General features: G+C 49.9%; 4 protein-coding genes across 7 annotated transcripts; 1 reads left to right on the top strand and 3 right to left on the bottom strand.

Moving 5' to 3' along the window:
• Positions 1-919: 919 nt before the first annotated feature.
• Positions 920-4,615, bottom strand: LOC120679344 (AT-hook motif nuclear-localized protein 1-like). The gene is made up of 5 exons (XM_039960914.1): positions 3,792-4,615; positions 2,732-2,799; positions 2,054-2,185; positions 1,765-1,926; positions 920-1,615 (listed from the first exon to the last, which is right to left on the bottom strand). Exons 1-5 carry the CDS (start codon positions 4,288-4,290, stop codon positions 1,322-1,324), a joined length of 1,155 nt encoding a protein of 384 aa, XP_039816848.1. The 5' UTR covers positions 4,291-4,615; the 3' UTR covers positions 920-1,321.
• Positions 4,616-12,532: 7,917 nt separating this feature from the next.
• LOC120678498 (50S ribosomal protein L9-like) lies at positions 12,533-15,735 on the bottom strand. The gene is made up of 6 exons (XM_039959710.1): positions 15,349-15,735; positions 14,670-14,804; positions 14,308-14,367; positions 13,449-13,511; positions 13,219-13,290; positions 12,533-13,140 (listed from the first exon to the last, which is right to left on the bottom strand). Exons 1-6 carry the CDS (start codon positions 15,718-15,720, stop codon positions 12,976-12,978), a joined length of 867 nt encoding a protein of 288 aa, XP_039815644.1. The 5' UTR covers positions 15,721-15,735; the 3' UTR covers positions 12,533-12,975.
• Positions 15,736-15,879: 144 nt separating this feature from the next.
• On the top strand, positions 15,880-19,863 carry LOC120678496. Of its 4 annotated transcripts, none has more exons than XM_039959706.1 (7): positions 15,880-16,076; positions 16,980-17,522; positions 18,000-18,175; positions 18,258-18,338; positions 18,424-18,499; positions 18,576-18,692; positions 19,381-19,863. In XM_039959706.1, exons 2-7 carry the CDS (start codon positions 17,000-17,002, stop codon positions 19,509-19,511), a joined length of 1,104 nt encoding a protein of 367 aa, XP_039815640.1. In that variant the 5' UTR covers positions 15,880-16,076; positions 16,980-16,999; the 3' UTR covers positions 19,512-19,863. The 4 variants fall into 4 exon arrangements, with proteins under 4 accessions (XP_039815640.1, XP_039815641.1, XP_039815642.1 ...); XM_039959707.1 differs by having other exon boundaries at positions 15,881-16,076; positions 18,003-18,175; XM_039959708.1 differs by having other exon boundaries at positions 15,881-16,076; positions 18,000-18,169.
• Positions 19,864-19,936: 73 nt separating this feature from the next.
• Positions 19,937-22,698, bottom strand: LOC120679737 (cation/H(+) antiporter 15-like). Its single transcript, XM_039961391.1, has 2 exons — positions 21,433-22,698; positions 19,937-21,265 (listed from the first exon to the last, which is right to left on the bottom strand). The coding sequence occupies exons 1-2, from the start codon at positions 22,696-22,698 to the stop codon at positions 20,066-20,068; spliced, it is 2,466 nt and encodes an 821-aa protein (XP_039817325.1). The 3' UTR covers positions 19,937-20,065.
• Positions 22,699-24,234: the final 1,536 nt, after the last annotated feature.

The raw sequence follows: 24,234 nt of genomic DNA, 5'->3' as shown, positions 1-24,234 counted from the left end.
TCCTGGCAGAGGCCCGAGGTGGGCTTTGCCTGGAACACCGTCCGGGGGTGGACGGTATTTCAAATACCGTCCACCCTTGGCCCCCCAGTAGCGGTCGGATCTAGCACGTGCGGCCCAGATCTTGCACGGACAGAGCGGCCAGGGACTCGGTCGTCCTCGCGAGCCGGGCGTCAGGCTGGCGCGCGCGGGAGCGGCGCCGGGTGGAGGTCGCCGGACGACGAGAGCACGATGCTGCGCGGCGGCAGGCCTCGGGCTCGGAACCCTCGGCGGGAAACGAATTGAACCCATCTTGGGCTGGGCGAAAGCGTCCCGGGGGCGGCTTCGATCCGGGAACAAGCGTCGTCTCCTGCGGCCACCGTGGAGAAGCTCGCCGGAGCCGACAGCGGAGACGTCGTGAGTGATTCAAGCTCGCCGGCGTCGTGGGCGATGCCGCCGTTGAGCGGCTCTGTGTTGCGTTGGCTCCGCTCCCGCGTGTGCCTTCCCATGCACGCTCCCCTTCCTTGTCTCCGGCCTGAACGCCCCCATCACATGGGCCTGAGACCGGGATGCTGTCCGGTCTGCCAGCAAGCAAGCATCGCCGTCCGAGACAAGCAGGCAGGCAGCTGCTAGCCTGCTACGCCACCGCTGGCTATTCCCTCTCCCCTGGCTAGCTGCTTCATCTCTACGTCGTCCGGCCGGCCCCTTAATCCCGCTGCCTCGCCTTGTTTAGCGCGTAACCACGTGCCTGCTTTGCCTTAATCATCAGATATTCAGATGGTCTCTCTCCTGGAAGTCTGGCCTTCCCTGCCAACCTAGCAACGCTGAAGTTTCAGACTTCTGAACAAACAGATAGGGCGTGTGGGCAGATCAGCATTGCCACACCGAACATCAGAACGGTGAGGCCACACATGAATGAAGCCGTATGGAGAAACACAGATCAACAGTGAGGTAGAGAATTTCAAATGCTAATTTAAGGGATCCAACATGTAATAATCCAACACAAGAATTACTAATAAGGACGCCTAAGGCACGCCGCTAGCACGCAAACTGTAACTACACACTCTATCTCGGACAACAGTGTTACAAAACCGTAAGGTAGGGTAGAACAACTAACGTCGCACAGCTACAGCAAATGCAGTTAGACTCTCCTGCCTGATATATGTAACCCAATTAAAACTTAGTGCGAGATCCGCAGACGCAACTTTTACAAGTCAGGAACGAATGAACCCATCCATCCATCTTCTGCAGCAGCATCCATCTTCTGCAGCAGCAGCGGCAGCGGCAGATGCCGCTTCAGTACTCCGCTCCCCCTGTCAGTGTAGCTCCATGCTGGGTTTCAGGTTCAGGATCCAGAGGCAGTCGTCTTCTGGTCGCCCGACGGCGTCCGGGACGCCTCGGGTGTTGGCTGGGCAGGGGATGCCCAGCTCTGGTGGTCTGCACTGTACGCTGGGGTCACGACGCTCGCCGTTCTCTGGTGGGCCGCGGAGCTGTGCTGCCCTTGCTCGCTGCTGTGGGTGTCCACGCTTGAGATTGGAATGGCAGGAGGTGTCTGGGGGAGGGAGGGTGCCGGGTCCACCCGCGGCTTCTTGTTCTTTTGCTCCATCTGATAGCTTGGCAGGAAGCTTCCCACGACAATCTGTCAAGCAGACTCAACTGTCAGCCAAAATCAGAATTTTAACAGCATGTAAAATCAGATCATTGGGGACCTCAAACACGGCATGCAGTTCAGTTGTACAATTGAGCTTACATGCATTCAGATCCCAAAGAGGGCAAGCAAGCACATACCTGGACAGGACTTGCTGCCACCAGGAGGCCGGCAACTCCACCGCCCACGACACGACCATCTGGGCTGGCAAGAGACACGCTCATCCCACCAGATCGACTTCGTGTTCCGCTATTTTCAGTTGGCATAAAGGAGCCAGACAAGGACAGCAACTCGAAGCGTCCCTACAATCAAAGTAGGGCATCAGATGGGGTTATGTAGGACCACTCAGAATCCTTCATGTCCACACAGCCATATGAAACCATGCCCACAGTAAGTCATGAAGGAGTAAAAGATTTATGCATTGCTAACCTCATAGGTCAATGTGCCACCAGACGAATCAGGCTGACGGAGAGTAACATTTGATATCACGCCATTTGCGGAGAGAATACAGATAGCCTGTGGTCCTTGTTGCGAAAACGATATAACCTTCATTGTCACATCCTGAACCAACAGGGAAAATACAGATCACTCTTTCACACAAAGATAGAGATCGCTTCAAGGAAAAGATTAGTATAGATGTAAGCTTTCAGTAGTACAAGTACAGTGATCAACAAGGGAAAAATAAAGACGCATTCATTTCAATCTTTGTCGACTATGACACAGATGGCACATAAGATCTGTTCACCTCTCCTTATCTAATTGAATAAATGGAAAATGACACTAAAATAAGATCATTTCGTGATCATGATTTGCTTAGGTAAATCAAGAGAGCATACAAAATCCAATGTGTCCGTCTGTGTAGTATAACATTTGATCTGTGCGGTCATCAGCAACCACATTACTTCCTAAGTTATTATTATATAACCTAAAGTGCATAAACATACATAAAATGATGCCGGTGATCCCCATAACTAATGATTCACAAAAACGATATTTCAGGATAGCATATATGATGAAGCTACACATACTGCACCATCAGAATTCAGAAATACTCGAGTGAAATCAACAGCCAGTTATACACATCAAAGATAACATCTAGATCCATACCTCACCAGGGGCGACAGTAATTATATGTGGGGTGAAATTTGCACCAGCAGAGCAAGCTACCATGTCACCTGCCAACACATGGTGGAGTTAAGAAAATCACAGCAAATTGTAACAGATCAAACTGAAAGATCGATATGGAACTACCAAATAAAAGGACTGCAATTTGCTAGAACTACTGCAACAGTAATCCCCCATCATCAGTAAATCAGGTCTGCACAACATCATGAGAAAGGTGCAATTGTGAAGCTACAACACTACATCATCAATATGATCCCTCCAACAACAAGTGTCCCGCGAATGTTTATTCACTATACATCTTCAGTCCAACCATTTGAACTTTCACAGCCATGTTCTAATGCTGCATGCATTCACAGACTGCCTTGAAAAACAGATGTCTGCACAATATCAGAACACGGTGACACCAGAGACAGCGATGATGAAAAGCACCATGGTATAACCTAACAAGGAGGATCTTCACATGATTTACCCTCCCCTATTTCATTCCAGAATCGTTAACCATCAGTACAGCACCACCATGGCATCCCCACAACAGCAGAACCCCACCACAGAACACCAAGAAGCCTTGAGAGCAACCCAACGAATTGGGTCGGATTCAGGCAGGATATGCCTCCATCCTGGCCCACACTTTGCTCCCAGGCCGAGCCACGAATCTTGGAACACACCAACCAGCCGCCTAAGCCTGAGGTCCCTGACCATCAGAACTATCTGATCATGCAGCACGAGATGCGTAGAGCGCAGGAGACAAGAAATATTCGGATAAGAGAGGGACAGACACGGACAGTGTCATGACAAGGAGTGAGCGGTGACGCCGCCAGCCAATTACTACTACTCGTGCCATCGCTTTGGCGCCTCCCCCACCGCCCAGCCATTCTCTAATCGAGTAATTCCTCGAGAAAAAGCGAGAGAGAAATCCAACTTTTTCTCCGGAACAGTATGTGGATTAACCCAAAAGATTATTAGATTTTTGGATATTGATTAATCTAGAAAAAAAATGGGGGAAAGATGCGAGCATGAGTGAGCGGGAGTAGTAGACTGGTACCGATCGAGTCGAAGTGGAAGTCGAACGGCGACTGGTGGTGGTGGAGCTGGTGCTGCTTGCCCGCTGCGGCGGCGAAGTCGAGGGGCCGCCCCCTCCCGCGCTTCATGGCGGCGCCGACCGCCGAGGCGGGCGTGTACTGCCCCGCCGCCACGGCCGCCACCATGGGCGCCGACGCCGAGATCGGCGTGGCGTTGAGCGGCCGGATCAGGCTCCCGTCCGGCCCGTACTTGCGCGGCCTCCCGCGCTTCTTCGGCACCTTCATCGCCACCGGGCCCAGCGCCAGCGCGCCGCCCGCTCCCGCCGCCCCCGGCGGCCCCGTAGCAGGAGGCGACACCAGCACGCCGCTCGAGCTACCCTTCTCCACCGCCGCTGACGGCGCCGGCGGCTGGAAGCTCACCGTCGCCTCCGGTGCCGCCGTTACTACTGGTGCCGCCGCTGCCGCTGCCGCTGCCGCCATAGGCGCAGGCCCAGCACTCGCTTCCCCCGACTTGGCCTCCATGCACGCCGCACCCCGCACGCGTCCGCCTCCTCTTAGCCCTACTAAGCTTCCCGCCACGAGCACCCGCCATTGGAGCTCACGCGCGCTATCCCCATCTCCTCCCTCCCCTTAACCCCCCTCAAAAAAACAAATTTCCCCGACCAAAAATTAACCGCAAAATCCCGAAATGTTCCTCCGAAAATCCCCGCTCCACCGGAAAAAAAATCCCCAGACCCGCGGCGCGGCGATGGGGCGAGGACGGACGGAGCGGAGGTCGCGAGGCGCGGGGAGGGGGAGCAAAAGGGGGCGGCGGAAATGGGGGCGAAATAAAAAGCCAAAACTAAAAGCAAAAAAGGAGGAGGAGGAGGAGGCCGCCGCGGGGGGAGGCGAATTACGGGATAAAAAAAGGAAATAAATTAGATTATCGGGGGAATATTAAATTAATAAATTCCCCCGCGCGCGCGCGGCCGGAAGGAAACGGGGGCCGAAATTGTCGCGGTTTAAGCGGGCGGGCCGGGGGCCCACGCGGGGTTTTTAATGCGGGGATCGAAAAATGCCCGTTGCTTGGCGCCGTGGGCGAGGGGCAGAACCGGAAGCGGGGAAGGATTTGGCCTCGCGCGGGTTAATTAAGTGCGGTTAAGGCGGGGAGTTTGGGCGCGGTTGTGGGGTGGATCTACGGTTCTGCCACTGAGGAGGGGGTGGTTGACTGGTCGTCGGCTTGTCGCATGCGGGAGCGGGTGGGTGCTTGGTTGCTTGCTGCGAGTCAAGGGTGTCAAAGCAAACAGTGACGCGTAGGACAGGCACTGTGGGGGTGATCCGTGTGGAAACAGCTCGGATCCAACGGGGAAAAAAGAGTTCAACGAGTAGTCTTCGTCTTCGTGTGAGGCCCGGTTCCAAACTTTTTTCAGCTATCACATTAAAAGAATTTTACTATTTTATAGTATTAAATAAAATTTATTTATAAATGTTTTTTGACAGCGGAGTGCTAATTCGCGAGATGAATCTAATGAGTCTAATTAATTCATAATTTGCTACAGTGATACTACAGTATCCTTCCGCTAATCATAGATTAATATACCTCATTAGATTCTCTCGTAATTTAGCCCCGAGTTCTGCAGTTAGTTTTATAATTAACTTTTATTTAATACTTCTAAATATTAAAAAGTTCCCAGGACTTAAAAAAAATCTCTGGAACCAAACCACCCTGAAATGAGACCAATGTCATCTTGTGTTTTCGGCAAAGCTTTCTCTTTTTTTTTTGGTTTTTGGCCAACCAGGTCCTGCCTTTTCTCGTGGACCGAGTTCACTTGTCGAAATCCATAAACAGTACAATAGTAGTACTAAAATGGTTGTTGACAACGGCCTGGAATATGCTTGTTGCATTATGGCATGCTTTACAAGAAAAAACGGTTTTGGTTATTAGGTTATCTTTTTTTCTACAAGAATGGCAAGATCGAGCTATATACGCCTTTTCGATTAAGAAGGGAAAAGAATTTAGCAAAAGTTATAGAATGTAACCAGCATAACCCTTGATGGCTTGGGGCACAAAAACGCACGCGTCGTCCAAGCGTGTGTGCACTCTAAAGGAATAGAACTTGATCAAGAGTTCACTTTAGAGTATCCTCCTCTATTTTTTGTGTATCTTCTTCATTAGTATAGTTTCAATTAACAAGAATTCACTTACGGATTTAAATTTCCTAAAAATGAAGGTGAAGGTAGATTAAACAAAATGTGTTTACTGGCTTGATAGTTACAAGAACGGTGTGACCATTTCTCCCATCAAAATTTTCTAATTTAGGACTGAAATAAAAACAGAAAATTAGTGCCACCACTTGGTAGATTGGGTCCCCCTTCTTCTTCTTCATTCAATTCAATGGGCAGTCTTTTGTGTGAAATGAAACTAGTGCGTGGCAATAAGTCTTAATTTCTTTTTCAGGGACCATTCCCACTTGCTGAAACTCATAAATAGTACACAGCCCACCAACTATTTATCATAAAGCCGCATACTGTTTATAGCTAAAATGACCGATATAGTGTGAAGCGTGTGAAATGTGATTCATGCATTCTTAGTGTGAAATGAAATAAAACACTTTTCTCTCTATAAAGACTTTTCAATCTGGCCAACAACAAGGTCCTACTTATCTTGGAGACCAATTTCGTGCTAGAAATCCATCATAATAGTGTAAAGTGGAGGGTATTTGGTACCTTCTTGCTTTTCTTATGTTTAATATCAGTGCATTTCATCCAGTTGGGGGTTCCCCCATTTTTGTAGTTAAGTAGGATGTGCTATTTCATTTGTCCGAAAGAAATATGTCTTTTTTATCGGATATTCTAATATATATATATATAATGATAAACACTGTGTTCGCTTGGCTTGTCAGCCAACCAGCCAACAGTATTGTTCTCTCATACTAAATCAACACCAGCCACCAACTACCAGCTAGTCAGTAATACTGTTCTCTCATAACAAATCAGCACCAACCATCAGCCACAGTCAAGCAAATACAGCGAAAATGAAGAATTATTCATGACGCAACTTGATGTGTTAGGCGCAAATTGTCAATATGAACGGATATGTATGGTAGCTGGAACCACCACCTTTGTAACTCTTTTCTCCTTGGCCCAACTAGAAACCAAACATATATCCATCCTAGCTTCCGTCCAATCTCCAAATATACAAGACAAAAACCGTGGAAAATAAAATACAAGACAAGCGCCAAACTTCCCACTTAAGAAGAAGAAAAGTAATTGCGAGCTGCATCTCAAAACAAAGATAGTTATAATGAATTTTTGCCATCCTTATCTCTCACCAAATGGGCACCCATAAACACACACACACACAAATGCACAAAACCATGCTGCAATCTAAAGGTTAGGAGAGGAGTAGGAACTGCAGGAGGAAGCCAGCAGATGGCTTTTCTAGCTAGCCTCTCTTATTTTTCTTTTTTTCCACCGTGAGTATGAGCTGGAGTGGAGTGGCTTTATGGCCATGTTTAGTTCGTGAATTTTTTTGGATTTGGGTACTGTAGTATTTTCATTGTTATTTGGCAATTAATGTCCAATCATGGACTAATTAGGCTTAAAAGATTCGTCTCGTCATTTACAGTTGAACTGTGTAATTAGTTATTTTTTCAACTGCATTTAATGCTTCATGCATGCGTTTGAAGATTCTAGTTATTTTTTTCAACTATATTTAATGCTTCATGCATGTGTTTAAAGATTCGATGTGACATTTAATACTTCATGCATGTGTTTCTTTTGTGCGTTGGAACGTGTCCAGGTAAAGATAGGCAGCGGCGCACTGCACATGCATGCAGGTATGTACTCCCGGTATACGGATTGGATTGAGATGATGACCGCCGGCCAGGCTGCATGCATGCATGCATGCGTACTCCTAGCTTTTACAGTACAGTAGTACGTAGCAGAACTGGAGCGAAGGGTCGGTGGTCAAAACTCAAAAGATTCATGAGACCAGGAGAGAGAGGGAGGGAGGGAGAGAGGGAGGGGCTGTCCATGCATGGGGACACGGAAAAGTCAACGGGTTAGGTGGGCATTGGACAAATGCGTGCCCGTGAGAGTGAGCGAGTCCAAACGGAACGGAAACCTGTTGGGCAGTCAACTTTGAGGAACCGACGCATGCCGCTGATCCTGTCGCCGTCCTGCTAGGCGAAAATGGCGGGAACGGCTCGCCTGGCATATAGGAGTATACGCACGGGTTCAAAAAGGCAGCGTCGGTTCAGGGCCGTGTTTGGATGTGGAGGGGTAAATTTGCTCCAAGTCAAATGTTTTATTCCAACCATTTTCCCCCAATAATTTTACCCCATAAAGATGTTTGGATTAGGGGCAAATATGGTTGGAGAATAGCATTTAATTGGTCATTTTACCCCCATTTGACACCTAAAGAGGGGTAAAGGAAAAAGGAGGAGTAAAACATTTACCTCAACAAGTTTTACCTCATGTTTGGATGTTTGAGGTAAAAAGTAGATACTTTTACCCCTTTTACCTCTTTTACCTCTCCATCGGCCCAGGTCGATCGCGCGCCGCCTTGAGCGACCGGTACGGAAGGCAATGCGCGCGGGCCCGCGCTGTCAGTATCGCAAAGCTGGCCGGCCGGTTAGGGCTTCCGCTTCCTGCACCCGACAACCGGGCCCACCCTGAAAACATTCTGGCCTGTTTGGTTGCAAGTAGCGCTACTTGCGCTACGAGAGAATTTTGGTTGCATGAAGCACTAAACAAAGTTTATTTGAAAAATCTTTTCATGGATGGATGTAACTTTTCGCGGCGAACCTAATGACGGTAATTAATCTGTGATTGGCTACATTGATGCTACAGTAACTATCCTCTAATCGTGCAGTCAAAGGCCTCATTAGATTCGTCTCGCGAAATAGCGCAGGGGTTACGAAGTTAATTTTATAAAATATTTTTATTTATTACCTCTAATTATTGGTCAAAATTTACTACAGTAGCTTGCGCTACACAAACCAAATACGGCCCTGCGCTAGCTTGAGGATCGTACGTCGTGCTTTGCCCAGGATCCCCAGATCCTTCCGTACGGAACGGAGGCGGCCGGTGATGTACAGTGCGCTAGCTTGAGGTGCAGCAGCAGGAAGACGACGAGCCACGTCAGCGTCTACGTGGCTTGCTCGTGCATGCGTACGGACGTCGTCTCAAAACTAGCTGTTGGAAGTCTTCCAGTGTGAGTGCGCTTGAGGTGCATGCACGTTGGGATGCTGATGACCGGAAATCAGATATATTTATAATTAATTAGTACTAAATACTATATGATTATTAGGATTGATCATGTTGAAATTTGAGTGCATTACAAGGGAGCCTCTGAAGGCCGGCCGAAAGTAGGGAGCAGTTGAGATTAAACAAAAACAAAGTGGCGGGAAAACAATTATATTCAATACTGCTACTACTTTATAATCCTCCTAATTCGATCAACGCTATCAAACAATTCAATACTGCTACTACTTTACAATCCTCCTAATTCAATACTCCTACTACATTCAGAAAAGGCCATCCACGGACACCTCATCGACCTTCAACAATATTTTTACTCCTACCTTTTTTTTCCTCTTGGCAAGATAGTAACCTATCAAACTTTCATTTTCTTCCAAGACAAGTATGCGAAAGGAGCGGGTTTATTAATCCTCGAGAACAAAAGAAAATCGCAGGAGGGATTAGGATGGGAGCATTTATAATGATGAAGGGATGGTGGCAATCAACAAACGGAAACACCACACCGATCGAGGAGTCAATGCCCAACAGTGGATGAAAGCCTAGCAACACATAAGATAATGAGATTGGTTGATTAAGATAGGCCTAATGACAAGCTTTACTCCAACCTAGCCCCCCTCTAATCCATCTACCATCATCTATCTAATAAAACAACTTGGGAAAAGCCAAGGAAAAAGGGGATAGATAGGGGCATGAGGGAGGGAAGGATCATGGGCACTCCACCACCACCACCTCTAAGCAAGCAATGTTTACCTGTGGGAGGACAAGCAAACACACAAGCAAGCAAGCAAGCAAAACCTAAAAAGCTACCTATGAGGCATGCCTGCATGTTGTACTTAAAGGATGTGATGGGCATGCAAGTGGATACCTTGCTCACTTTATCGCAGTTAGATAGGAAAACGGGGAAAGTGATTGTAGTTAAGCGCCACCACCGTACCACTTAGTTACAAGTTTAGGTGAAATGCTCCCTAGCTAACTGAGGGCCCCTCCATCAGGATGCCAACAAGTGGCGGCACCACGCACAAAACAGCGGCTTGCCGTAGATGCTAGCTCAGCAAGGCAACAAAGGGGCAAGCCCATCAGCTATTTTGTTGGCTTGCACACACAGCTAGCTTCGATCAAGAGGAGAGTTGAGATGCACGCGTGTGGGTCGGATAAGGGAAAACAAGTGTCCTCTTTTTGCGTTGCTACTTTTCAGTTCGATGCAAAGCTGTGTGATCCAAATCGATCAAAGAGCATCATCTGTCGAGTCCTGGAACAAATCATCAGATCAGGCCAAGTGATGAAAGATAGACTTGGTACCTACCTACCTACCTACCTACGACCTACGTATCCTGCAAAAAAAATATCAGCGGATCAGAACTCACAAGAGCTATACATACATCTCGCATCTCTGTTGAACTGATTTTATTTCGGCATCCAAATTTTGAATGAAAACAAACAAATTGATGTAACTGTACTGTGTTTTGATTTATTTTTATTTTTATTTATTTGCCAGGGTTCTGTAGTACATCCTTGCAGTTCTTCAAGCCAGCGAATTAAAACATCTTGTATTAGTTATTATATCCAGGGTGTTTCAAAAAAAAAAGTTAGTATCCAGGAGACACTTAAGTGGGCAGTTAGTTTGACGTCTACTTTAACAAGGTGGATGGCCGGCACATGCATTGCCCAGGGCTGTTGTTTGAAAAAGGTTTTCTTTTCTTTCAAAAAAAGGTTAATTGATGCATGTTTATTAATTGTGTACAGTAGCAAGCAAGCAAGCAAGCAACGGATATATTCTTCCTCAGTTCATCAGTGATTAGACAAAATAAAAGAGCATCAGCATGCTAATGGCAAGCCCGAGCTGCTGCTGCTTAGCTTGCTGGTGGTGAGTGACAGTACAGTAGCGAGCGAGCTTCCACATGTGCTCGCCGTGGTCCAAGCTACTTGATTATTGTTACTGCCTGTGTACTAAAGCACCAGGCCAGCATGATTATTATTGTCACAGTCGCCACTTGCATGATGCTCTGTGTGCATGCATCTGCGTTTTTTTAAAAAAAATAAAAGCATTATTTGTAGTTTAGTTGGTTTGGTTTTGTTGCTCCTCGCATGCTACGGTGGGCAGGCATATTCCACTACTTTGGAGAAGGTCCTTTTCTGGGGGCGAGCAAAAGGCAGCTCCGAGCTGCTGGCCTTGCTGCTGCCACACTACTTGACAGGCCCAGATGAAAGAAAAAAAAAAGAAAGAAAGATGGGGGGATTAGTGGCCTGCAAATCGAGTTCCAGCACGCATGCGCGCTGATGCTGGCGGCATCTCCACAGCTGAAGCTACTGTACCCCTGCTGGCGCCTACTGGTTGGTCAACGCGCGACACGTGTCTACTGCTAGGAGCTGGTAGCTGCCCTGTGATTAACATGAAGACTATTATGTGAAAAAGCCAGCTGATTTCGACTAATTCAATAGTATTGTGTGAAAAAGAATAAGCCGAGAGAAGCTAAAAGCAGACAAGCTGAACAATTACCGAGTGTAGGTGACTAGTGCTTTCTTTATTGCCTCCCTTCGTTTGGGAATGAAATTGCAGAGATAACCATCCAGATCGAGTGTTCATTTGATACTAGTACAGAGTGATTCTTTTTTTTTTAAAAAAAACTAGTATTGAGTGATGAGCACACTGCCACACTCCCTCTAGGCACCAAGCACGCGATGCATGTGCAGCTGGTGGTAAAGCGGAGCGTCTCTGCAAAGAACTGATGCCCTTTATTTTCTCCCCTCCGATCTGGCGATCCCTGCTGCTGCTTTGAGCTGCATTGACTGAATATTGTTCAATGACCCTTCAAAAAAAAAATATTGTTCGATGTTCAGAGGAACGAACCAAGGCAGGCTTGGCCTGAACTGCGAATCCATCGTCTCAGCTTTTAAGCAGGTAGAACGCCGGCATAATTGCAGCCATGAGGAGCCTGCGGGGATATGCCAGCACAAAAGTCCATGCTGTACGACTGTACGAGGCCAGCTTGCATGCTGGAGCGCAGCAGCACGGGGGCTCGCCGGCCGAGCGGCGGCATCGTGTGGCCAGCAGACAGTCAGACAGACAGCAAGCCTGAATGCACTACAAGTCCAGAATAAGCTTTGGCTTTTGCGAGCAAGCTGAGCTGGGCCTGGGGCCGGACAAGGCAGCTCCGGCGCAGTTTCAGAACATCTTTAGAGGGCAACTTGATCATCCCAGTTCCATGTGCTTGCATTGTCTAACCCAAATAAATATCAGAGCATCAATCTTTTTTCCTTTTTTTTTGGAAGCATACAGGGCACCATTCCCCATCTTGTCCAGCAGTCCAAGGCCTCTGATTTTTCTCCTGTTCCAATTCCCAAATTCGTATGTCCCTGAAAGAAACAGTCTGTGTAGCGTGCGCTATCCAAGTTCCAGTGCGCCACCACTTTGGGTAGCACCACTTTAAAGCACACAGAAAATCGTTATAAAAAAATAACACACAAATATCCCCAACCAACATAGATGCAGTGTAATCATCCATGTGCGTGTAGTGTTTGATGTCATAATTCATCTTCACTTTCACCAAAATAATTCGATCAAATGGCCGTTTTGCATAACATCCCCCATCTTATCCACTGCTATCACAGCCTCCTGATATGGTTCCTCTTACACGCTTTTTATCTGTCACACTCCTGTATGTGAGTGGGGACACTAAACAAGTCAACAACTCAACAACAACAATACAAGATTTGCCGTGTCCTATTGCAAACAAATTATTCAACACTTCCCGCTACATTTTCTAACTATCATATCGCCATTGATGGCATCCTGTCCAAAGACGGGCAAGAAGTTCAAGCAGCAAAAACAAAGCCTGGAAGGAAGCTTGCGGATCGGTTATATCTGATTAGCAAAACATTCGATCTGAAAACCTATTCCATAGGTCCCTTAATCTGAAAGCTAGAATGGCTGGGGTGGTGAATTAAATTTCCCCAATTACTGCACTATTTTCTCCTGATCTTGACATTCAGAGTCCATTGTAGCTTGCCTTCTGGGCGTGGTATATCCTGCGGTAAGCGAAGGGGCAGCTCAAATTCACCAAGGGACGACAAAGGCGACGGCAGATGCAGATTGTCCGGGTGGATGTTGATGTTGAGTTGCCTTGCCACCTGTAGGTAGAGTAGACAAGTCATGAAAAAACTGATTTTTGGGATAACACATGGGGGGCATTTGAGCATGAAAGGTACCTCAGAGACAATTTCATCTTTTGTTACAGGAGTGCGCAGTTCGTTTCCAGTCGAGATAAACCGCCTCAACACCTAACAAAATAACAGTGATGAACAAAACTAACATGAGCTAAATTTATATTAATCAGAAGATGCAAGGGATCCCTACATGGAAACACAATCGCATGACTAAAACATGAGAACAAATACTGATGCAGGAGGATTTCCAATATTAGTGGTAGCATACTAACCAAGAGTGCATTATCTAGCCGCTTTGCTGCTGTTTGGTACTGCTTCAGTCTCTCTTCCTGTAGCTGTTGAAATAATGATTAAGTAAATGAGTACCTTCAGAAAAACAACAGGAAGCAAATGGCAGGATAAACACACAATAACAGCCTTTCAGCAGAACTAGAAAAAAATAGCAATAAGTTTATCCAAGATTTTATCGTACAGTCAGAAAAGAAAATGCTGTTTTACAGCTACCAACGGGGCTTTTTATATACTAACACAGAACTATAAATATTTCATTTAAGAGCCAGAAAGAAGCTGCTGAGTAAAATTAGGCAGTGTCAGGACAGTGCAGGCTACACTTTCTTTTTTTTCAAAAAAAAATAGTAATGAAATCTGCAGCACTGTCTATATTTTGAGACAAACAGGTAGAGGGGAAAAGAGTAACTTTCCAAAGAAAGTATTCATCTTTTTGTATATTAGATCAGTTATAAAATGGTTAGGAAAATGAATTGAGCCTATGATCATGACCATTCTTCTCAATATAAAGAAGAAAAATCCAAAATATTACTTTCAGAAAACAGAAACCCCACAGCACATTCCTATGTTAAATCTCTGGTGTAGTGGTGTTATGGTATGAAGGTTAGTGAGCACACTCTACTTTAGTTTAATGCAGTAGACAACATCAAATAAACTGTAAATCTAAACACAGGAAAATCAACAGCTAATCCTGGACTTGACATATATTAACTGGTACTCATAGCAAAAAGACATATTAACTGGTAACCGGTTTGCAGAGAATAAATGGTAGATTAAACTAAGCTGTTTACTAAGTTCTTCCATCACAGAAAATATATGTATCCTACGAGATTCAGAACCTACCCGAGCATCATCATCTTCCTTTGTGACTTCTTTCACCACCTCCTCTTCATGTTGATAGAGCTGATAAAAAAAAACATCTATTGAGGTTGTTATTATGAATTGAATTTATGTAGCAAACTTTGAGTAGGAATGGAAAGGAGTCCAAAGCTACAGTGAGCAATAGGTTGTTTATCAAATTGCCAAAGTAAACATATGTGCCAAGGAATCTTGCAGGACGAGTGGAGTGTATAGTCCATAGTGCAATACATATTCATGAAGATGGACAAAGTTTATCATATCAAACACCGAAGCTCATGCTTCGCAGCAATTATCTAACAGACATGCTCGCCATACATTTAAGGACTAGAAGGAAAGAAGCATACCTTGCGCTGCTCTCGGATGAGTATGGCGAATTTGTCCATGTTTGGGACAGCGAGCATCTTGGGCATAAGGTGGTTGCGGAAGTGGCCAGGAGCCACCTTCACCACCTCCCCTGCTTTCCCCAGCTTATCAATCGTCTGCAGCACAACAAGAAGGGATGAAAGACAGCAAAACAATTTCTTTCCCCGGATATCTATTCATCAACGCGGAATTAACAACTTGGTGTTACGCATATTTTTATAGCAAAGCACCGATCAAGTGTACCCTTCTATCCAAATCCAATTTGGATCGATACAATAAATCCAAATTCCAGATTCCAGCAGTAGATGAATAATTGCAAATTTTTGTGTGCACGAGATTAGAATAACTTCAAAATAACTGACATAATTTTTTATTTTTCCTGATCAGAAAAATACATGAAAAAGAAAGGAGGTAGAATTTTTTTTTGATTTATGGTTAAAGAAGAAAAACAAGAAAACAGGGGTTCTGTTGAATTTCAAGTATTCAGTTTCACCACCTCTCCGCCATTTCACAGTACAGCGCACCACCCACTGAATCAGACCATCTCTTTAGAATCGAACCAATGAGATCCCTCGCTAGCATACCACACCGTCGTATCAATGAAACAACAAATTTGCAAAGCGAGGCATGGCGGAACGAAGGGACAGGTGGGGCCGTTACCGTGGTGAGGATGACCTCGAGCTTGCGGTAGCGGAGGCCATGCCCGGCGAAGAGGTACGGGTTGGCCGCGGCGGCGCCGAGGCACTGGCGCCGCAGGAGGAGGGCGGCGCGGGCGGAGGCCATGGCGGCTGTCCGGTAGGGTTTGCGGGAGACGATGATGACCCGGGCGGCGGAGCGCGGGGGCGGGGCGAGCTCGAGCGCGCGCGGCTGGGCTGAGGCGGCGGGGTGAGCGCGCAGGGCCGCTGGGCGAGAGGCCCCTGCGTTCGGCGGCTCAATGGGCAAGGGGAGGGAAGGGTTAGATGCGGGCGGAGGACATGGCGGCGGCGGCTTCCCGGTAGGGTTTGCGGGGGAGACGACGACGGTAAGATACATGTCGCACAGCCCGCTACGGCCCACGCAAAATCGAGCGGCCCACAAATTCGCTGCTCGTCAAACGGGCCAACACATTCGGGCCTAGCATACATACTTGGGCCAAACGGGCCAATAGGCCCGTCTGCTTCCAGTTTTGGAGCCTTCTGGAATCTCTATCTCTCTAGCCTCCACCATTGTTGCTAGAGCTCGACACGAGCAAGCAGCAGAGGAGGAACTCGATTTCTCCCCGGCCCCTCGCGTCGCGTCGCCCCCGCCTCGCCCAATCGGAGCTCCGCCCGCGCTCGCCGTTCCCAGGGGTCGGTTCCGATCCGACCGATCCCTCCGCACGCCGCGCGCCCGGCCCTCGGGGATTTCAGGTCCGGTGCTCTTCCCCCGCGTCCCGCCTCTGCGATCTGCGCCGCCCTGATTTTGGTCTGGGGTTCCGGCTTCGGTTGCTTGTTCGTGCGGTCGTCCTCCGTGCGACGGTTTCTAGTACGGTCGGTCTCTCATCCGTTTCGGGTCCGGTGTAGCGAGTAGCGACGCTGGGTCCGTTCCCCCGTCGTTTCTCTGGCTCCGGGTCCATTTTGAGGTTTTTCTGAATCGGAAAATCGGTTGTGTTCAGTTGGTTAATGCTGTCCTGCGGGAAGTTGAGGTTGATCATGCTTGAGGCACATGCTATGATGAGTGGCGACACTGGTAGTACATCTGGGAGAAATTTAAAATTTATTTATGCTGGGGCATCACGGTACTGCCATCATAGGTGTTTGACGATGGCGTTGGGTGCATAGAAAATCCTTGTGATTTTTTTTTTGCTTGTCATGTATTGAACGAGGGAGAACACCTTCGCCTGCCCAGCTGGTTGATTTGGTATTTTGGTGGGGAAAAACGGTTGTTGGTCTGCTTGATTGGATGGAGCCTAATGGATTACTGTCACACTCACACCTACGCTTGTGTCATTACTCGTTACTAGCTTACTGGCTTACTGCTGATATGATTGTAGAGTTAATGTCATTGTTGTCATTTAGGACACCATGTTTGATCATCTGGTTGATGTTATGGTTCAAGGTTCAGTCTTGGGACAAACTCCTTGATTGTGTGATGTTTCAGTTTCAGTTACCTTACGGTTTGCTGTTTATTTACCTATGAACCATGCTGCCACTTGTTCATGTGAGTTGATGAGTTTGGGCTGCAGCTCAGGGTGTACTGTAACTATGTCACTTTATTTTACTAGCTAGCCACGACACACAATCACTTATTAGTTTGGCTGTATTTTGAACCAGGTAAGGTGCTGTAACAGAAGATGCAAGGTGGAAGAGGTGGGAGACATGGCTTATTCAGTTTCGGGGACCCTTTTGCTGGTTTTGGTGGCTCTGGACAACCAGGGAGCCTTGCATCCGCTTTCTTTGGTGGTGCAACTCCCTCTGACGACCCTTTCTTCACGAACCCCTTTGGGAGCATCATGCAACCTAACTTCCCAAGCCCTTTCAGCAGTATGATGCAACCTAGCTTCATGAATCCCTTTGGTAGCTTGATGCAACCAAGCTTGCTTGGACCAAGTATGCTTGGGCCCCATAGCAATCTCAGTGGACTGACGTTTAGAAGCCAGACAGATCTCAATCAAGCCATGAGCAATGCCAGTGATTGTATTCAGCAGGCCCCTGAACCAAGCAGGCCTAAAGGGCCAATTATCAAGGAGCTGTCTTCAGATGACGAGGATGATGCACGCGATGATAAAGACGATGGGAAGAAGAAAGGTAACTTCAGGAAGCATCCACGGGAAAGCAAAGAGCCATATGTGGAGGACCCAGATGGAGAAGTAGAAGGTCAGTCCATTTACCTCTTCATGTTTGTATTATGCAAACATTTGAATTAACATAGGCGATCCTGTCTATTGAGTTGCATGCACCAACCAGTTCAACCCAAAAGCTTGAACTAGTTGGTGCATGCAACTCAATACTGTCTTGAGCCCTAGACCAATTTTTCGCCCTTCTGTAACTCAGGGTCTGAAGTGTTTTCTAGAAATTATTGGAAAATCCATTCAGTTGATACATTTGTTTTACTCAGCAAATATGCTTGGATCTTATATGATGTAAATAACTAGTCAACTTCATAGTTCATAAAAAATGTTGTGTCACATTGGTTCAATATGATCGCATCTTGTGGTATTGCTATGCAGCCTACATAATTGATATTCAGTCTTTCTTTTGATAAGCAGAGTACTTCTGAAAATGTTCCCTTAGTGTATGTTTTAATGGATTCGCATTAGAATTGGAGGTTACTATTGTATGCTTGTCCTTCAGCAGATAATAAAAGACCTAAGCATGGACAACTTGGGAGGGATTTCTACAGAGCTAGCACATCACATCCACAGCCTCAGACATTTATGTTTCAGAGCTCGACTGTTTCATACGGTGGTCCAAATGGAGCCTGTTATACATCTTCAACAACTAGGAGGACTGGTGCAAATGGAGTAAGTGTATCTCATGAATGCTGTTTTCTTCATCGGTATATTTGTAGGGTTCAAAGTTATAGTGGTAATTTATTTGTTAATGCACCAGATTACATTGGAAGAAAGTAAGGAGGCTGACACAACTACTCGTAAAGCTACTCACAGGATTTCACGTGGCATTGGCAGCAAGGTACCTAGTGCAGATCTCTCCCTTTCTCACTTCCGATGGCATATGTTACGATTGGAGCTACTGACTGTCTGTTGTCTTACTGCAGGGACACTCTTTAACAAGAAACCTGAATTCTGATGGACATGTTAACACCTTTCAAACTTCACACAACTTGAATCAAGGTTGTTTTTTTATTCCTGGCACCTTATTATTGTTCTGTCATTCTGATTCTGATGCCATTCTTCCCTTTCTATTCAGATGAGCTTACTGCATTTGAGGAATCATGGCGAAATGCCAGGGACAATTTACCTGGCTGGGATCCCGAAATGAACATGCTTGGCAACAGTACAGCGCCTCTCCCTCCCTTCCTCCCTGGTACATTCACTCACAACCATTTCTTTTTTTTATCCCATCATAGAGAAGAAAAGGATATTATAGAGGCAGGTAACTTTTTTATGAAACTAATGGTTTGACCATAACATTTGTTTCTTTGTACTGGTGATGGTATCTTGACGGAAATGCTCTGCAACAGTAATCCAATCCCCCTACAATAATGTCAAATGTGCTAACACTGTAGATGGGGAAATGATTTTTTCCCCTGAACTGAAATAATCACATATAAAGTTGTCATAGAATAGATGTCTGAATTGTTGACGAAAATAAAGCTTAAGGGTATTAGGCATTGAGATCCGCGCCAAAGTTTTGTTATATGTTCTCCATCCACCCCTAGACATGCATTTCAATGCTATCTATGGTGTAAATAGTACATTTGGCATAACAATTAACCACAAATGACATAACAGTTAACCACGACAATAATTTGAACATCACATAGATCCTCTGTAGGCAACGGCACAAATGTAGGAGGATATATTGTTTGACCCTATATTGTGTCATTTTGAGTGTATGCCTTCAGTAGGCTTTCAAGATCTTGGATGGTACTAATGTTAGTCACACTATTCTCTCTGTGCACTTGTTAATAACTTTGTTTGGGCTCACCTGATTTGCTTATTCAAGCTTGATTCATAGAGTTCTGAGATCTTATGTGTTGCAAATTATGCAGGAAATGTTCACCCTGACTTCCGAGATGCGAATCATATGCTTGCACTTCCTGCGCATGATCAATCCCGTGGCACCAATTCCTCAAGGAACTCCCAGATTGGTTCTTCCACGGGCCGTGCACGCCGCACATGAGTTCTTCTGTAGTATATGCAAATCAAAGTGCAAGATATGGGTGAATTCCACTGTTTTGCAGAAAAAGTGTTGTGGCTTGAGTTCTTGTCTCAAGACTACTGGAACTTGTGAGTGTCCTATAGTCAAGAGCTTCACGCCACATGACTGGTTTAGATAAGTGAAAGTTTCTTTGTTTTAACACTTCTGCCCCAGTACTCAGTCACGGTACTTCAGAAATTTAGAATCCAGTGCCTGCTGCCTGAGATACAATTAGAATGTGTAATGGAGCGGATTTCTTCGGAAACTTTACTGAATTTGGTGCAATCTGAAGAAAAGGAATGCCCCTTAGTCTTTATCTAACAGGTTCTGGTGATACGGTATATATAGCCTGTTAAACTTCATGAATGTGACTCGGTGTTGTAGTTCTAGTACGTGATCTTTGTGTAGAGCTGTAAGTCAGTGATTTTTCTTTCAAATGCAAACTAGCTGCCAAGATGCTACACATAATACAATGATTAGGGTTACAGCTTACAACTAGAGAAGAGAAGCTAAACAAAGTTGATTCCATAGTTATTTCAGACGTGGCCGTCAGATTCAGGCCCCGGCGACCGGCTGACTTCGCCGGCGGCCGCCCTAGTCTGCTGCTGCACTACCAATGTGGTCACACGGCATCCAAAGTCCGTAGACGTGAGGAGATCGCCGAGGACGCCGAGCTCCATGTGCTCGCTCCAGTCCGATATGCCAGCGGTCAGCGGCGACTCGGGGCTCTCCGCCCGCCGGCCGACGATCAGCAGGTCGGCTGCCGGGCTCGCCTTCCGGATGACGGCGACCATCTCGTCGGAGCCACTGACCACGTTCTCGCTGTACACGAGCCGCCGGTCATCGACGCAGCGCCGAACATACTCCTCCACCGCCTCGTCGTCGAGCCGGTCCTCCTCGAGGTCGCCGCCCTTGCGCCACTCGGGCGGCAGCAGGAACCGGAACACGGTCAGCCCGATCGGCGCGTCCTCCGCCATGTATGCCGCTAGCGCGAGCGCCTCGCGGTCGTCCGGCCCGCCGAGGAAGTACACGGCGACGCGGTGGGGGTACCCGTCGGCGTCGCCCACGGACGCGGCGGCCGGCACGACGGAGAGGCTGCCCCGGTCGACGAGGAAGGCGACGGAGCACGGGGAGTAGTGGAGCACGTTGATGTTGGCGGCCTGCACGGCGCCGGCGTTGGCCGTGGTGTTCTCGACAGAGCCGTCGATGGCGAGGCGCTTGTGGAAGGGCACGACGATGAGCGTGGCGCGCTTCTCGAGCGCGACGGCGCAGACGTCGTCGTGCATGGTGGCGTAGGGCGCGATGCAGACGAAGGGGAGCAGCGACGCCGAGCCCAGCGGGCGCTGCTGCACGAAGAAGTGGAAGGCGTTGACGATGCGCTCGGCGTCGGTGGCGCCGCCGCCCGGCGGCGGCGTGCAGCTGCGCTTGAAGGGGCGGAGCACGGAGGTGGTGAGCCCCGCGAGCGGCGCGAGGTGGAGGAGGTAGACGGAGATGGGCGACGCCGGCGTCGAGCTGGACGCGTCGAGCAGCGCCAGCATCGGCTCCACGTCGGCCTGCGAGTGCACGCACGCCAACATCCGGAGCTCCTCGCCCAGCTTCTTGTGCTCCACCGTGCGCCGCCGGTACGCCACGTACTTCTCCTCCGGGTGGTACATGCGCTTCACCAGCGATGCCGTCGTCGCGCCCACCACCAGCACGTTGATCATGAAGGCCGCGTACACTTGGTCGTCGAACACCTGCATAATCCAAGTTTGTTCATTCTAGCTATCATCAGATAAAAAATTAACACAAATTGCGCGGCCTATACACGCACGCGCATAGTAAAAATTATACATCTAGAAAAACTAAAACAATTAATATTTGAACGAAGTAAAGTTAGCTACTAGTTGAATTAAGTACGCACCTTGGCGTCCATGAATGCGGAGGCGTAGACGACCTCGGTGATGCCTTTGAAGTTCATCATGAGGCCGATGATGAAGGCTTCCCCGTGCGACATCCCGCAGTAGAGGCACGGCAGCATGCAGAAGACGAACTTGGCGACGGCGCCGACGACGAGGAACACCTCGAGGAGGAGGCACGTCGAGGCGTCGGCCAGCTTGAAGATGTCCATCCTCATGCCGCCCTGCGCGAACAGCAGCGGCATGAGCACCCCGGCGACCAGCCGGTCCAGCCGCTCCGCCAGGGTGACCCCGAGCGGGGCGCCGCCGGGGAGCATGAGCCCCAGCATGAAGGGCCCGTACGTGGCGTGCAGGCCGAGGATCTCGCCGGCGAAGCTGCAGGTGATGGTGATGAGCAGCACGGCCACGAGGCGCGCCTCGCCGAGGAGCGCGCCCTCCGGCACGTCGCGCATCAGCCGCAGGATGGTCGGGCGCGCCACGAACGCCATGAACCCGATGAAGACGCTGAAGGTGATGAGGGACAGGAAGCCGATCCGCTGGATCTTCTCCGAGGGGCTCGACGCCAGGAGGTAGGACGTGACGCCGGCGATGGAGAAGGTGTTGGCGAAGTCGCCGATGAGCGCGGCGGACATGGCGAGGCGGCCGAGCTTGGTGGAGAGGAGGTTGAGGTCGTCCAGCGTGCAGCAGACCACGACGAAGGCGGAGAGCGACCACCACGAGTTGAGGTTGGTGAGCAGGAAGGTGGCCTTCCAGGCCGCCGGCACGCGCGCCTTGAGCGCGGCGCCCGCGGCGAGCATGGTGAGGTGCGGCGCGGCGGTGCCGAAGAAGGCGATGGCCACGGCCTTCTTGCCGGACTTGACGATCATGCCGAGGTCCGTCTTGACGCCGACGACGAAGATCTGCAGCATGAAGGCGTAGCCCCCGACCGTGTTGATCTGCACCCACCCCTCCGGCGTGGCGAAGAGCTCGCCGGCGCGCGGGAGCACCTTGCCGAGGAAGGACGGCCCGAGCAGCGCGCCGGCGAGGATCTGGGAGATGACGAGGGGGACGTTGGCGCGGCGGAGCAGGGCGTGGATGGCGCGGGAGAGCGCGAATACGGTGCAGACATGGTAGAGGAGCAGCGGGAAGTAGAACTTGAGCGGGTCGTCGCCGGCGAAGACGCCGGAGGAGGTGGCGGCGGAGTTGTTGGGCGGGAAGCAGAAGAGGCTCCTGTTGACGGTGAGCTCCCCGTGCAGCGGAGCGACGGGGCCGGGCGGCGCCTCCAGCGACATGGCCGGCCGGGGGGCTTGGGGTGAGGAGAGCACGGGTGGATCGGAGGTGGCAGCAGGGAATAGAGCGCCGAGAAGAATGGGAAATTTTCCATGGCGCGCCGGATGACTTGCATGCAAGCAAGATGGCAGCCAAGGACTATAGCACGCGGGACAAGCAGGGGCCATGGCTGAGCGACAAACATGGAGCGCCGGACACACTCCTATCACATATCACATAAGGCTCTCCGCACTCGTCACTCTCCAAATCCACTCTCTAAAAAGAATATTCCATCCTAGTCATCGAAATTCTCTACTCTACATTTAGTTTCTCCGCGCTCATTCACTCTCTATATTTCTACTCCATACCAACTACCAAGGCGTGAGGCCCACGTGTCATAATTTTTTTTTCTTTTCTACCCCCTCTCCCCCGCCCTCTCTCTCTATCTCCCTCCCTCCCTCCTCTCTCCCTCCGCCACCGCGCCCCTCCTCCCCCGGCCACCGCCGCCGGCCACCTCCTCCCTCCTCGCGCCTCCTTCCAGCGGGGACGCGCCGCCGTCTTCCCTCCCCTTCCCTCCCCCACTCCCCGTCTCTCTCTTTCCCCAATCTCCCCGCCGGCGCTCCACCCCTCCATGGGCGCGCCCCTCCTCCCTCCCCCTGCTCCCTCCCCGCGCCGGCCATGGGCGCTGCCGCGGCGGAGCTCGCGAGAGAGGGCCGGGAGGAGGCCGCGGAGGCCCCGGCACCCCTCCTCTCCTGCTCGTTCGGGCGGAGGCCGCGGCGGCCGGGCGCGCTGTGCGCCTGCAGGAGCGCGCATGGCCGCCGAGAGCTCGAGCTCGGCACCCTCTCTCTCGGGCGCAGGCGAGCTCGGCGGCGCAGGCGGGCTGCCTTGCCGACGCGTCCTCCTCCGCAGCGAGGCGAGGTGGAGGTGCGGCAAGGAGGAGTCCTGGGCGCGAGCGGGTCTCCGGCGGCCATCTCTAACCCCGGCAGGAGCAGCTCGCGGCCAGGGCGCCGAGGTGGAGATGTCGCCTGGCGAGGTGGCTGTGGCATGGCGTGGCGAGGCGGAGGTGCGACGGTCGGGCCTCGAGCTCCCCTCAGCTCTCTGCTGTCCCAAGCCCGACGGCCGGGCACGACGACGACGGCTGCGGCGCGGCCATGGAGCTCGCGGCCTCCCATGGTGACGCACGTCCATGCCGGCCGGCGAGCTGCTGCTGCACCCCGAGCCGGCGGCGGCCATGGCGCAGGGAGGGCGGTGTCCTCTTCCCCTCTCCCTCTCTCTTCAATCTCCATCCATGGCTGCCGCGGCTCGAGCTCAAACTCCCGGCCTCGGCGCGCGCACGGGATGGCGGCGAGCACGCGGGGCGGCGGCAGGCACATTGGGCGGCGGCACGCGCACGGCAGGACGGCGAGGAGGCGCACAGCGGTCCCATGGGGCCTCGGCGGAGCTCGAGCTTGCGGCGGCAGTCGCTGACCTCGGCGTCACGGCGAGCAGAGCTGGGCGGCGGAGCGCGTAGCGGGGACGGGGTGGAGCTGGACCCCCGGCGTGGACGTCGGCGGTCGCGG

This window comes from Panicum virgatum, chromosome 6N (genome assembly GCF_016808335.1).
Source record: "Panicum virgatum strain AP13 chromosome 6N, P.virgatum_v5, whole genome shotgun sequence".
Taxonomy (NCBI): Eukaryota; Viridiplantae; Streptophyta; class Magnoliopsida; order Poales; family Poaceae; genus Panicum; species Panicum virgatum.
Note: the sequence above shows the minus strand (reverse complement) of the source record. Positions and strands in the feature narration are given on the sequence as shown.